The sequence below is a fragment of the Narcine bancroftii genome, chromosome 9, assembly GCF_036971445.1.
Source record: "Narcine bancroftii isolate sNarBan1 chromosome 9, sNarBan1.hap1, whole genome shotgun sequence".
Taxonomy (NCBI): Eukaryota; Metazoa; Chordata; class Chondrichthyes; order Torpediniformes; family Narcinidae; genus Narcine; species Narcine bancroftii.
In genome coordinates, this window is record NC_091477.1 from 123272157 (window position 1) to 123287670 (window position 15514).

The window sequence follows — 15514 nt, forward strand, 5'->3', positions numbered from 1 at the left end:
AAAGTCTTCTCTAACCTTATCAGCAGTTCTCTTTCTTTATCCATTCCTTCCCCAACTGCTCTGCATGCCATTTTCCTTTACAATTGCTTTATGAACCAGCAGATTAACTTCAGCAACTTGTGTACAAGGATGTCTTGGTCCCTCTGAACACCCACACCTTTCAATTACTAATGTTAAATAGTCTGCCTTTCTACTTTTCCTACCATAGTGGAAAATTCCCCATTTATCCACTTGGATTCCATCTGTCTTCTCTTTGTCCATCTCTCCTTGTAACCTCTCTGCATCCTCATTGATGAAATCAATATACTGAGTTTCCACAGACAGGTTGGGTGATGAAGGTGGTGGATGGGGCGCTCATCTTCATCAACCAAGAGTACAAGAGCAGAGACACCATGTTACCATTTGAGAAAACATTGTTTTGGCCACACCTACAGTTTTGTGACAAACTGGGAAAATGTGCAAACTCCACTCAAACAGGTCACAAGTCAGGTTGTGGAACTGTGAGATGGCTGCACTATCCGCTGCTCTACTCTCCCTCTATCTCAACATTGGGATTTTTGGATTCTTTGTGAAAAGCAACTCCAGTCACTCTCCTATTCCACTCAGAGCACGGTAGGAGGCTGCATGAATCAGCATATGGGGGTGGGGGGAGATTGAAAACTTGGCAGAATGATGTACTAACAACAACCTCGCACTCAATGTCACCAAAATGAAGGAGCTGATTACAGACTTTAGGAAGAGTAAACCAGACGTGTACAATCCAGTGATCATTGTACAGCTTGCTTACATTTTTTTTATACATTTCTTTCTTCACAAGTACAGTTTACAGTGACTGGTATTAGAAATTCTCCCTCACCTGCAGGAAAAAGAATCTTAGGGTTGATGTCATGTACGCTCCCTGACAATAAATCTGAACATTGAATAGGATCAGCAGATTCCAAATTTGGATTCCCCTTTGTTCAGTTATTACCAACACCTCACTATTTGCTGTCAAGCATCCCATCCAACGTAACTTCTTCTGCGTTAAATTGCAACGACCATACCCACAACAGATATTTGTTATCAAGATGAACCTTTATACAATGTTGTTCAGTTCTGATTGATCTTTATGGATTCAAGACCACAAGAAACTGCAGAGTTATGAATGCAACACAGGCCATCACACACTCTAAATCCCCCCCATCCCCATCTTGGGAAAGTAGTCAACATGTTAAAAGACTATCCTACCTGGCCACTCTCTTTTCCCCTATCTGTTGGGCAGAAGGAACATTTGAAAAAATGTGCTACCAGATTCAAAGCTGGTTTCTTCCTGGTCATTCTCATTCCTCTCATTTCCAAAATGATGCTGTCCTTCCACTGTTTTGATTTAAATTTTTCTCTCTAACCCTATACTCTGCACTTTTGCACTACCTTTTCTACTCAAGTAGAGGTTGAAGTGCCTGGATAGCAAGCAAAACAAAATTTTTCCCACTGTATCTCAGCACACATGACAATCAATTCAAAGTTTGCATCAGTAGATTTCTAGCTATTTGTGGTTCATCTCTTGCTTCACATTATTCCTTCTATTAGCATCTTACAAGGTCAGACAATTTTTGCCTCTTTTTTCAGGAAATTATAATGGTGGATCAACTGACCTCGAAGTTTGCCCTTCTTCCTACAGTCTGTGGAATAGCAGAACTTAATCGTGGCCTATCCATGATCACCACTGTTACTTCTCTTTTCAACCTTTATAGTTTCCATAGAATACAACCGGTGTTGGTGCTGCACAATGGCTCCGCAGAAGGAGGGGTGAGGCGCTCCTTCCATCCGATAGCTACAGGTCTGCCTTGGGCAAGGTGTAGGACCTGTTTAGCCTCCTAGTCAGAGACACGTGAAGCCATGGACTGCAGATGGTGGATGGTTTTCACAGGTAGATTCTACAGATTGGAATTTATAGGGTTGTAAAACTAAAAATGCTGGGCAGATTAATCAGCTGATCAATGGCCAGGGGTTACCCGTCCAGTACAGACACTGCAACTGAAGACGGCAAAGAAAAACCACTTCAGTATTTTTCCCCCTTCTATAAACATGAACTCAACATCGACTACAGTCTCAGCTCAAAGATGAAGCCTTCGCTAAAGGGGAACAAGGGAGGCAACAACTACAATTTGGAAGGTCAGAGATGGTGACGGATGGAGAAACATGATCACCCACGCCAAACAGCAAGGCACCTGAATGAATAAGAACACCACAGCACATAGGCCATTCAACCCATCTAGTCTGCACCAAACTATTATTTTGCTGAGTCCCTTCAACCAGCACATGAAGCAAAATAATTCATATGTATTTTTCTTTCCTGTACTATTGACCTTGTTCCTCAATATATGGGAAAATAACTGTTTGTCTCTGATTGACCACAAAGCGCAATTGAAAATCATCTTATAATTACAACTATTTTTTTCAGACCTAGCACACTGGAGCATTGTGTTCTGTGGTGAAATTCCAAGGAAGCTCCCATTTGCAATGTATTGGGGAAAAAAAAACACAAGAGCTTTTAACAATAGCCCACTAAAGACTACTGACAGGACTAAAATGATTGAAATATGTTGAGATTCTTGCATGGTCTGAATGCTTGCTACTCAGGACAAGTTCCCTTTGTATCATTTTCCGCAATGTGGGACAGCACTTCCAGGGACACCATGTAATTTGGAAGGTGCTCATACTGTAACATGATCAGCCCAGCCCTGCCCTCAACAACAATTTACACTAGAGATGTTTTGAGCTTGGCAATTTGACCCTATACAAATCTCAGTGTTCCATTCCACTGCAAAAACGATTTCAATAATCTGAAGCTACATGCTGCCTTGCCAGTTTTCAGTATGCAACATTTATAACTCCTGAAGGCACTGTAATAAAGAATTGCTTGTACTTTCAGCAAAACACATATTCCAGATAGTGTCAGTTGAAGAAAATCATGAGGTCACGACCAAACTCAAAATGATGCTCCGACTGTTTCTCATTCAGTAGTTTATAGGACAGATCACAAAAGAAACAGGAACCCATGCTAAATCCAATTTAATGAGAAACTCAACCAACTATCCCCCCCCCCCCCCCCACCCCTCTATCTCTGCCCTTGAAGGTGCCAAGTTCTTTGCAATTTCATGAGCATTAAACACATTCTCAAGTCTCAATTAAGTGATAATTATTTTAGTGGAGATTGGACAGAATGTGTCAGCAGGCCATTGGAGACCTTTATATCCAAGAATGATATTGCCCTCACGCCCAGAGCTAAGGCTCTCTCCAGGTAGTCTCGGTTATGTAGCATATTTAAGGGATTTGCTGGAAGCAGGCCTCAACTCCCTTGGTCAAAATGCCATATTCATTGCGAGAAAAAGCCTGTAAGCACCAACACTTCAAATCCACAAACATGAGTTATCATATAAATACATCTACTGAAATCAGCATGGATGAGTGGATGCAGAAAATAACAAAGAACTTTCAGGCCAATCAACCATCCATTAGTTATGACAAATACATTTGGGTGCTGAGTCCAAATGAGTCCCTTGTTGTAGATGAGATTTTATAAAATGTGACATTATTTTTCCTGTTACAGAGCCAAGTGTGATCCTCTGTCTGGTTTATAGGACCACAGTGGTATCTGTCACTGAGCGTACACGAGGTTGAAGCTAACAAGGATGAGGGAATAAAACATTCTAAATTTGAACATTGCAGATCTGCCTGCCCTCCATGTTTCAGATGCATCTTCATCAGATACAGATGCAATTGTGTTTAATCCAGGAGCTATCATCGGTTACAACCTAAAACATGTCTGCAACACTGAAAAAAATTCTCCCATACGGATTATGCAAGGAAATCTGCTACTTGTTCACACTTTGAAAGATGCCTGTACACCTTGCACACTCTAGGACATTATACAGTCACTCTTCAATGCACTTTACCTCAGTGACCACCCAGTTGGAGAGATTAATATTCACCCTGTCATCCAGATCTAATGCAGCATACAACTGAAAACAGAATAAAAGCAACCCATACTCATGTGTATTTTGAGTATTAGTTCAGTATTGACATGCAGATTCTCCACAACAAGTTTCCGTTTAGGTAATAAAGGATGAAAGACGTTAAGATAGAGCAAGTTGTACATTCTATACACTTCTTGAACAGAAACTCTGCCTCCCAGAACTTCCTATTTCTTTTGAGTGAGCAAAGCTTGTCAGAGAATCTAGTCAAACTCAACCCTGACCTGACGACCCACAACGAATTACCAGCCAGGATTGTTGCATTGTGATAACCAACAGAGATTTTGCTTCCTCAGTTTTTCCAGAGAAATCACCTCAAGTGACTGTCCTAATATCACGATCCATTAAAGTACAGTAATTACTGTTCAGTGTTCTATTCCCTGGGAAAAAGCAAAATAGTGAACAAAAGGTATTTTTCCTAACCCTAACCCTAACCCTCATGAAAGAAAAGTCAGGTAAAAAAAAATTAAATCACAGCATTATGCAAGTATTGAAACCAATAAATGGTCATTACCCACAGAAAGAAGAAACCCAGTATTGCATGTGATGCCACATACGTACTCTGACGATAAATCTGAAACTCGACAATGTAGGCAGCGATTTCCTTCAAACACATTAAAGCACTAAAAAGATAAGAAAACCAACAGGAACTCAACTTCATCCATGGAACCAAATTATTAAAATCCTTTTATTATTTGAGGATCAGCTACAATTTCTGCCTTTCCCTTGTGTGCTTTGGCCCTGGAGGAGGGATGGGGGGGGTGGGGAAGAGATTGAAAAGATGTAAAATTAAACTTGGAGCATGGAGCGTCAGGAAAACAAGCCCACTTCCTTCTGGAGACGCAACATTGACAGCAGGGAGGGGACTGGCCTCCACTGCTGCACATTCCGTCCAACAGCCTCACCCCAACTACCCTGTGTGTGTGGCCAATCTTGAACATTATAAAATTATCACATCATACGTTGTAACCCGACCCGAGATGAACTCCAATTAACTCACAACTGCCACCACTGAGGATGTATCACACTAAGGATATTTTACTTCAATGCAAACTGGAATGAAAAAATAAACTATGAATAAATATATCCTTTCATTCAGGGCACAGGCAATACATTGGAAGGAAATGGTTAGTAAGTAACTTATCAAACTTGTCAACATATTATTAGATTTATGCATCCAAGTGTAAGATTAGAAATAAAAACAAAATACTGGACACTCTCAACGTCGATGGAAACAGAAATACAATAAAATATCAGGTCCAGGAACATGTTGAAAGTGGAAAAGGGAAACAAAATGTTGGTTTTAAATTACAGAGATGAAGACAAATCTTCAGAAGAATTAATTGAGGTTTTATTTCTGGTCATGCAACTGACTTTAGAACCATCAAGAATGGAAAGAAGCCACTTGGCCCAACGCCCACACCAACCAGCATGAAGTCCTTTGGTTTATAGCCCTTTGAGCCTCTGCAATTTGAGCGACACTTGAAAAATTCTTTCAGCAACCCAAGTTCAACCCTCTCTCAGGCAGATCATTCCAGATACACAACACTCTCTAATATAAGCATCAATAATTGTCAGGTTCTTGGGACCTGGCTCTTTTAGATACTGACTAGTAAGAAGGTTGCCCAGTGTACATAGGAAAGGGAAAGACAGGAAGTTGCTGACAGAGAATCTTTTCATTTGTAAAACCAAATAGGAGGGGAGGAGAAGATGTTTAAACAGCATTGAGGTAGAGGGAACACATGGTTAATGGAAAAGGAAGACACCCCAGAGCCAACTGAAATAGAATGATTTAAACATAGAAACATAGAAGATAGGAGCAGGAGTAGGTCATTCGACCCTTCGAGCCTGTTCCGCCATTCAACGCGATCATGGCTGATCTTAAAGTTCAGTACCCCGTCCCCGCCTTCTCTCTGTATCTGAGCATATACAATTAAGATGAAGGAACTGCCATATATCTTAATATACCTGTCTGTTGATCCACCCCATCACTCTCTGGACCACCATCATCAGTCTCCTGAACAAACCTCACACTAATGTTGCCTTAGCCCTCCTCCAATCATTATCTTGATGAAAAGAAACATGATTGGAGGAGGAAGTTGATTGGAGCAAGAGAGGTCAGGTGAACTGAGGAGTGGCACCATTAGAACTTGAAAAGGGACTAGGCAGCAGCTAGAAGCTGATTGGAGGAAGAAGCTGAGAATCACAATAAAAGTGAGAGATCGTGTAGCCGAGCAGTCAGGCTTTGGTGAGAACAGGTAAGAGGCAAGGAATAGTTGGAGTTGAAGAAAGAAACTGACACCCTATTCAAGGAACAAAAAGGATTCAGCAGGTAGGCACAGATAAGGGCAGATTTTAGATATCATCTTTTCCTCTTGTCATAAACAGTGGGAATGGCAGCCAAGGCAGGGGAATGCTCCTCTTGCAGGATGTGGGTCACCAGGAAAACCAGCAGTATCCCTGATGACTTTATCTGAAAGTAGTGCATCCAGCTGCAGCTCCTGACAAACCGAGTTAAGGGATTGGAGCTGGAGTTGGATGAACTCCGGATCATTCGGGAGGCAGAGAGGGTGATAGACAAGAGTTACAGTGGCAGGAGGAGGGTAGAGGGGAGACAGTCAGGAGAGGGGAAGGAAACAGGCAGGCAGTTCTGGGCACTCCTGTGGCCGTTCCCCTCAATAACAAATACACCATTTTGAATGTTGTTGAGGGGAATGACCTACCAGGGACAAGCCATGGCAATCAGGTCTCTGGCATGGAGTTTATACCTGTGGATAAAGTGAAGGGAGGAGAAGAGGCGAGCTGCAGTGATAGGGGATTCCATAGTTAGGGGGACAGATAAAAGGTTCTGTGGAGGGAATAGAGTATCCTGGATGCTATGTTGCCTCCCTGGTGCCAGGGTCCGAGATATCTCAGATCAATTTCGTGGCATTCTCAGGAGGAAGGGTGAGCAGCCAGATGTCGTGGTCCATGTAGGGACAAATGACATGGGTAGAAATGGCGAGGAAGTCCTGCAGGGAGAGTTCATGGACTTGAAGGATGGGATCTCCAGGGTAGTGATTTCATGTGCTGGAAAGGTTAGAAATAAGAGGATAATACAGCTCAATATGTGGCTAAAGACAGGAGAGAGGGCTTCAGGTTTCTGGATCATAGGGTTCTCTTCCAGGGAAGATGGTGTAAAGGTTAAAACTTGTGTTTTTAGTTAATTTTGTGCCCATATCTAAGAAAAAAAGTATTGTTTGTAGTGTTACCATAGTGGCTATGACACATGTTGTAATATCCGTGCAGACTAAGAGCTTGTGTCTTCATTCTTTGACAAACTATGAAGGAGACATGAGCTCGAGGTCTTATTCTTTTTGTACATATCTTTAAAGTTGAGTATCATTATATTTTAAATACAGTAAATGCTTTGTTTATTCATTGTTATGAAAGTCTTAATGCAAAGTTATGCAAAATGTTTATCTGTTTTATCAATATTTTATTAAAGCTGCATAGCTACATTTGCAAAGTTTGGTTTATTGGATTAATAAGGTAGTAATTCAGAATATTGTCCCATATTTCCTTGAAGATGACACATCTTGAAATTAGGAAATACTAGAACTCAGAAAGTGTCATCTATATTTTGATTAAAAGAAAATTATAATTGTGAACTTGGTTTGGAAGAAAGGCTTGTAAAATTTGTATGAAAAAGCTCAACTTGTTAAAAGACAAGAGAAATTCTTGCTGTAAAATTGAATATTCCAGAGCATCTATGAGAAAATGTAAGTGGATTGCACAGTTTTAAAATTGAGGTAAAGTCTTGGAAGACACCTGTGACCTTAGAAAGATAAGATACATTCTGGTTTGCAGAATCTGGAAGGAAGCCCAGAAGAATATGTTCTTGAAAGTTATAAACAAAATAAGTCATCTTGTGTGAAGTACCACAAATTCAACCAAGCAGAAATCCTCTTAAAGGGACCAAGCAAGATAAGAATTCATTTACAGTTCCAAGGAACCAGGATAAGTTAGGAGAAGACAGGCTGTAGCGTGAACCTTCCAAGATGGATAAGAAGAAGTCTTGTCAGGCTAAAGACATTGAGCAAACAGCTCCTCTCAAGTAAATGTTTGGTTGTGAGTTGAGCCAAAAAGGCCGACCAACAACTTTTGGCAGGAGGTTGGAGCCAGCCACCATAGAAGAAGCAGCTTCAACTAGCAAGCAAAAAGAGGACACAATCAAGGCACTGCAAGTGCTATGAGGTGTCTTAAAAGGTTAGTGGAACTGGAACAGATGAATGCACGCTGCAAAGTCCCACTGGTGCTATATCAAGTGAAATGCAGAAGATAGAGACTCAATCAGTGGTATCTGAAAGTTCAGGTGTGAATCCTGATGATCATATTTCCAAGGCTATGAGCACAGGAATATCTTCAAAGTCTTCAAATGCATCTAGAGCAAGTACAGCTTCACATGCTTCAAGCATATCGGTTACACATGCTGCGATGGATTATGTTATATTTTATATTGTATGTAGATATGTTTATAAAGGATTTTTTTAGAGTAGGTCACAAACAAACACACTTCAAAACAGATCTCATTTAAAATGCAAGAGCTTGACTCAAGCCAGACAGTCCAGGCTCTGAGTGCCTTTGTAAAACCAGTGCAAACTGCTTTGCTGAAGGTGATGTTAATTGGACATTCTGTGGAGTAATGGATTATTGTTTTGGAAAGCAACAGATGAACAGACTCAGAAGATTGGGTCCAGTGCTGCAGTCTGTCTAATGCAGTTTGCTGTTCTAAGATGGTCATGTGGTTTTCTCCGAGAGAGCAAATGAGAATATTCATTTCTACAGTTCAGCAGCAGCAGCTGGGACTGGAACAGGACAAGCTAGCAAACTTGTGAAAAAACCCCACTTTGAGGACAGGTTGTGAGTTCTTAGTTCAGCCTGGTCAAAGCCCTTGTGATCCATACAAGAGGAGATGGCTGGCTGTATACTGTTTCTCCTGAGATAAGGAAAACAGAAAAGGAACCCTGCGATGACCAGAAAGAAAGAGGTTATCATCTAGAAAACCTTGATGGGGCAAGTTTCAACGGCAAGATACTGAAGTGGCTGATTGGAAGGAATCAGTTTATGTGTCCAACAAACTACAAATCTCTCTGAAAACCAACAAGAACCTTCCTGAGCAGTAACCATTTCCCCTTCAAGCGCCAAAGCCTGGTGAAGATTCATAAATGTTAAATTCTGTGCACAGTATAAGAATTGTCTGATACCAGTGAACTTGGAGGAGTGAGAAGTGAGATGGGACTGTGAATCAAAGAACTTTTCTGAACTTATACACACATTACATACATTTTTTTCAAACTTTGTTTAAAAGATAGAAAAAAACATAACATACAGTATAGAAATAATAAAAAAAAAGATTTTACATTAAGGCCCACCACACCTCCCACCCCTTCAGCCAACTTCCTTAAGGGGAGCAAAAATAGATTTTATATATATATAGATATCTATATATATAGATATCTATATATATCCTCAACATTCATTGGAGCGACTTCATCTCCAACATCGAAGTACTCGAGATGGCAGAGGCCGACAGCATCGAATCCACGTTGCTGAAGATCAAACTGCACTGGGTAGGTCACGTCTCCAGAATGGAGGACCATTGCCTTCCCAAGATCGTTCTATATGGCGAGCTCTCCACTGGCCACTGAGACAGAGGTGCACCAAAGAAGAGGTACAAGGACTGCCTAAAGAAAGCTCTTGGTGCCTGCCACATTGACCATCGCCAGTGGGCTGATATTGCCTCAAACCGTGCATCTTGGTGCCTCACAGTTCGGCGGGCAGCAACCACCTTTGAAGAAGACTGCAGAGCCAACCTCACTGTCAAAAGACAAAGGAGGAAAAACCCAACACCCAACCCCAACAAACCAATTTTCCCTTGCAACCACTGCAACCATGTCTGCCTATCCCGCATCAGACTTGTCAGCCACAAACGAGCCTGCAGCTGACGTGGACATTACCCCTCCATAAATCTTTGTCCGTGAAGCCAAGCCAAAGAAGATATATATATATATATATATATATATATATATAATAAATGTTAATAACATTTCAAAGTCTATCTAAATGCATATATTTCAAATACGGAGACCACTTACTAACAAAAGAAGAATTATCATGTAAATTATAAGTAATTTTTTTATGACAATACATACTTTCAATTCATTGTGCCAGCGTGATATATTAATCTCAGTATCATCTTTCCAAGTACTAGCAACACATTTACACATTACTGATAACACCAAACATACAAAAGCAAATTGAATTTTGTCCAACTCCATTCACCTTAATGAATACAAATTTCCCAACAAAAAAATTGTTGGATCTAACGGTAATATAAAATTATATAATTTTTCCAAAACTATAATTCCTTGCCAAAATGATTGAACTTTAACACAAGTCCAAACGGCATGTAGAAAAGTTCCAATACATGAGCCACATCTAAAACAAGAATCCGAATTATTGAACCCATAATTTTTTTTAAAGCTTTTCCGGGGTCAAATATAATTGATGTAAAAAATTATAATTAACCATTCCATACCTTACATTAGTCAATTTAATTACATTGTCCTGACACATAGTCACCCAATCATCTTCGGGAAAAATAAATATTAAATCACTCTCCCATTTAAGTTTAGATTTCTCCCAATCTGACTTATCCATACTATCTTGGAACAAATTATACATAACTGAAATATAACCCTTTTTCAGAATAGACGAAATCAAAGATTCAAATCTCAACAAAGTAGGTAAAATCATTTCTCTACCATAATTATCTTTTATCAAAGCTCTGTTGATAATATGCAAACAAAGAATTTACAGGTATATCAAATCTTTCTCTCAATTTATTAGAAATTGCCCCTTTACAAAACAATCTTATATTGTCTTTATACCTTTAGAATCCTAAATCTTTAAATGATTATTAAATATTGAAAAAGGAATAAGCTGATTATTATACAGTGGTGTTAAAATTGATAATTTATCTTTTGACCCTAACACCCTGTTTTTTTTAAATCTAAATCTTTAACAAATGTTTCAATATTGGCATATCATATTGCTGTTACAAAATCAAATTCCAACAAAATATAAATTCATCTATTTCAACCCTAGAAATACACACCATCTCCACTTTAGCCCATCTAGGAGGCCAATCTGACATGGACTTTTTACCCCCTCCATAAATCTTCGTCCGCGAAGCCAAGCCAAAGACCCTGACCAATCAAAGTTAATGGAAGATCTTTCCACTTAATCAAATCTGCTTTAATCCATCTTAATATAGGTACATAATTTAATTGATATAATGATTGATAATTAATATCCATAAGCACACCTAAATATTTAATTTTACTTGTCCACCTTAATTTTGTAATAGTTTTAAATTCAGAACAATCTCCCACTCCAACTGGTAAAATTTCACTTTTATCTCAATTAACATTATATCCCGATAATTCTCCAAATTTCAACAAACACACTTGCAATTGCTTCAATGGCCATTCTGGTCAAGTATACCAACACATCATCCACAAATAAATTAATTTTATATTCTTCATTCTTAATCCTCATTCCTCTAATTTATTCATTTTGTCTAATAGCCTGATCTTACAGTTCAATAACCAATGCAAATAAGGCTGGTGACAATGGGCAGCCCTGTCGAGTGGAATGAGTGAATTTAAATGGTGAAGAAATCTGTCCATTTGTCATCACCCTAGCAATCGGGTTCATATATAAAGCCTTAACCAAACCAATAAAAAAGGGCCGAATTTAAATTTCTCTAACACTTTAAATAAAAAATCCCACTCAACCCAATCAAAAGCTTTTTCTGCATTTAATGCAACCACCATAGGATGGTTAGGTTGTTTTTGATATGCGTTGACCAAAGTAATTAATTGAAATATATTGTCTGATGCATTTCTATTCTTAATAAAACCTGCTTGATCAATATGTACCAATTTGGGTAAATATTCAGCAAGTCTATTAGCTAACACTTTCACTATAATTTTATAATCTACATTTAATAAAGAAATAGGTCTATATGAAGACACTTTTATTTTAATGGATCTCTATTTATTTGGAATGACAGTTATTAAAACACTTGAACATCATTCTGGTAACTTCTGATCTTCAGTAACTTGATTCAATATTTCTCCAAATTCACCAGAGAAATCATCATAAAAATGTTTATAAAATTCCACAGGGAATCCATCAACCCCTGGGGATTTTCCTTTTGGCATTTCCTGAATAGCTTCCTTAATTTCAAAATCCGTAAATGGAGATTCCAATTCCTGAACATCATTTCCATCTAATACCAGTAACTTTAACTTAGATAAGTAAGAATCAATAGAACCATTATCCTGTTTCCCCTCAAAAGTATATACTTTGAGATAAAATTAATAAAACCAGTCATTAAATTCCTGAAGTTTATAAGTAACTTTTGAATTATTCTTAACAGCATTAATAGTCCAAACTGTCTGTTCAGCTTTCAATTGCCAAGGAAGTACCTTATGAGCTCTTTCCCCCAACTCATAATAACATTGTTTAGATCAATTAATTGTGTTCAAACTGATAAGTTTGTAAAGTATTAAAACATAATTTCAACCTCGCTAATGCTACTTTTTAAATTTTCTGTTAAACCTTTCTGAAAATCTTTCTCTAACTCAGCAATCTTATTTTCTAACTCTAAAGTTTCTGCCATATATTGTTTCTTAGCTTTCGTTGAATAACTAACAATCTTCCCCCTCAAATAAGCTTTTAAAACATCCCATATTATGAAATGACTATCCACAGAATTAATATTCTCGGTCAAATAAAGAGATATGCTCTTTAACAAAAATAACATACTCTGGTTTATCCAATAACATTGCGTTAAACCTCCATCTAAATGAAAAATGTACTACCTCCGAACTTTCACAAGAAAAAAGTAATAATGAATGATCTAATATAACTCTACTTTTATATTCAGCTCATAATACTCTACCTTGTAAATGAGCTGATACCAAAAATAAATCAATTCTAGAAAATGAATCATGTTGTGAAGAATAAAAAGAAAAATCTTTCTCTGTAGGATTAACTTTTCTCTAAATATCCACCAAATTTAAATATTTTATTAACGCATTAATTTGTGTTACCATCTTTGATTTCCTTATGCTTTTTGGATTTCTGTCCAATAAAGGGTCCAGAACACAATTAAAATCACCACCAACTAAGACATTTTCATTAGCTTGAGTTAACAGTAAAAAAAACTTCTGAAATAAATCGCTCATCATCTATATTAGGGGCATAAAGATTCAGCAAAGTCCAAGATTCAGGTAAAAAATTTACAGTTCACTCTTAATACTCTGCCAGCATACCCCTTTGAAGACTCCAATTCAAATGGTAAATTTATATGAATCAAAATTGCTACTCCTCTTGCTTTAGAATTAAAAGAAGAAAAAACATGACCAACCCAATTTCAATTTCAAATATTCTTTTTTAGTCAAATGTGTTTCTTGTAAAAAATAGTAATATCAATTTTCATTTTTTTTAATATGCCAATATTCTCTTTCTCTTGATTTTTAATCCCTGAACATTAAAAGTTGCAAAATTCAGTTTTGACATCTTTTTTAACTACTAATATATGTAAAATAATGCTCCCCTCTATAATTCTTCCAAAAAAAACACTCAAAAAATAAATAAAATATAACTGAAAAACACAAAAGAAAACACCCAAAAGGTACTAATACCCTATAAATCTGGGTGTCGTAAACCCACAAGCGGCAGATGACTATCAAAGTTTTCAGTGTCATCCACCCCCCCCACCCCCAGCCAGATACATATTTATTATTTAATTAAATACAATGAAATATAGTCCATATATTCAGCCCAATGATTTCAAGACCATCGACTGCTCTGGATCTTCAACATCAAGAAGACTTTGTGTCAACTCTTCTTTCTTTCCATTCTTTCCATACCATGTCCATTTCCATTTACCCTCCTCTTAGGAGACAGCGGAGGAGAACACCCATTTCTTCGCAGTTTCAGCAAAGAATTAGCAAAAAACATGATCATTCTCAAAGAATTGAGATTGAAAGTTTCCATAAAAAACCTTCAAAATTGCAGGATAATGAAAAGCAAACTTGTAGCCCTTTCACCACAAAACATCTTTAGCCGTATTAAATTCTCGTTGTCTTCTAATAACCTCTTGGCTCAAATCAGCATAACAAACACACTGTTATTTTGAACCATTCATGGAGACTGATTCTGCTGTGCTTTCTGTACCGCCATATGTAGAATCATTTCTCTATCATGGTATTTTAAACAACAAACCAAGACTGCTCTTGATGTTTGTCCTGAAAGTGGTTTTCTTCTCAGAGCTCTATGAGCCCGATCCAATTCCAAGCCTTCAGGAAAAAGCTCTTTACCCAACACCTCTGGGATCCAATGCTTTAAAAATTTTATAGGATTGGAACCTTCAATATCCTCTGGAAGGTCAACTATTTTCATATTGTTCCTTCGGCTTTGATTTTCCAACAAATCAATCTTCTTCATTAAATCTCTTTTTTGAATCCCCAATCTACAAAAGAACCTTCCACTTTTCTCATTTTTTCTCTATTATGTTCTACCTGATTTTGACACTCAGAAAAGGCTGTTTCAATTTTCTTAAAATTATGTTGCACAGTATCAACTGATTTTATGCATCTATTAATATCACTTTTAACTACAGTCATTTCTTGTTTCATTGTTGACATTTCATCACACAGGGTATTCATTTTTATTTTCATCTCCATAAATCCTTGATTCACCTGAGTTGATATTTGTTTTGTCATATTGTGCACTTGACAAGCAATCCCTTCCAAAACAATAAAAACTAAATCCATTCTAGATCATTTTGTACTGTTGAGTTAATGAATAAACTTAATCTTCATGGTAAAAGATCACAGATTTTGTTGAAGACAATGAATGATGAAAGGAACATTGAAACTAATATAGTTTCAGGTTTACAGATTGCTGGATTTAATAGCAATGAATTTTGTGATCTTCCAAGTGTATATACTCAGAAGTCTATGCCTGTGAATAGGGAGAATATTCCATCTCAGGATGATGTCAAACAGTGGGATCATCTAAAAGATGTTTGCTAAGATTGATGCCAAAAATCAAAATGTTAATTGGATTAGATGTACCAAAAGCTCTCAAACCTTTAGAAGTAATAAGAAGTCAAAATGATGGACCTTATGCTGTGAGAACATTGCTCGGGTGGACAATTAATGGACCATTTGGAGGAAAAATGAATAATGATCAGGAGTCGTCGAATGTAAATATCAACTAAATTTCAGTTGTCAAATTTAATGGCCTATGGGAACAACAGTTTAAAATTGATTTCCCTGAATGTCTCAAAGATAATCAAGAACCATCAAAGGAAGACGAGCAGTTTCTGGATTTAGTTTCAAATTCTGTTAAACATGATGATGGTTATTTCTATAATA

At 37.6% G+C, this 15514-nt stretch overlaps 1 protein-coding gene across 16 annotated transcripts in view; it reads right to left on the minus strand.

The window, feature by feature from the left end:
* The window catches only part of tp63 (tumor protein p63), a 314779-nt gene that overhangs the window by 182374 nt on the left and 116891 nt on the right, over nt 1-15514 (minus strand). The window contains exon 2 of one of the 16 annotated variants that reach the window (XM_069897657.1): nt 4673-4757. The exons of the other annotated variants lie outside the window; for them this stretch is intronic. Coding sequence (XP_069753758.1) covers nt 4673-4677 — 5 coding nt within the window. The 5' untranslated portion in view covers nt 4678-4757. The remainder of the gene's footprint in view (nt 1-4672; nt 4758-15514) is intronic. 16 annotated transcript variants of the gene reach the window in all.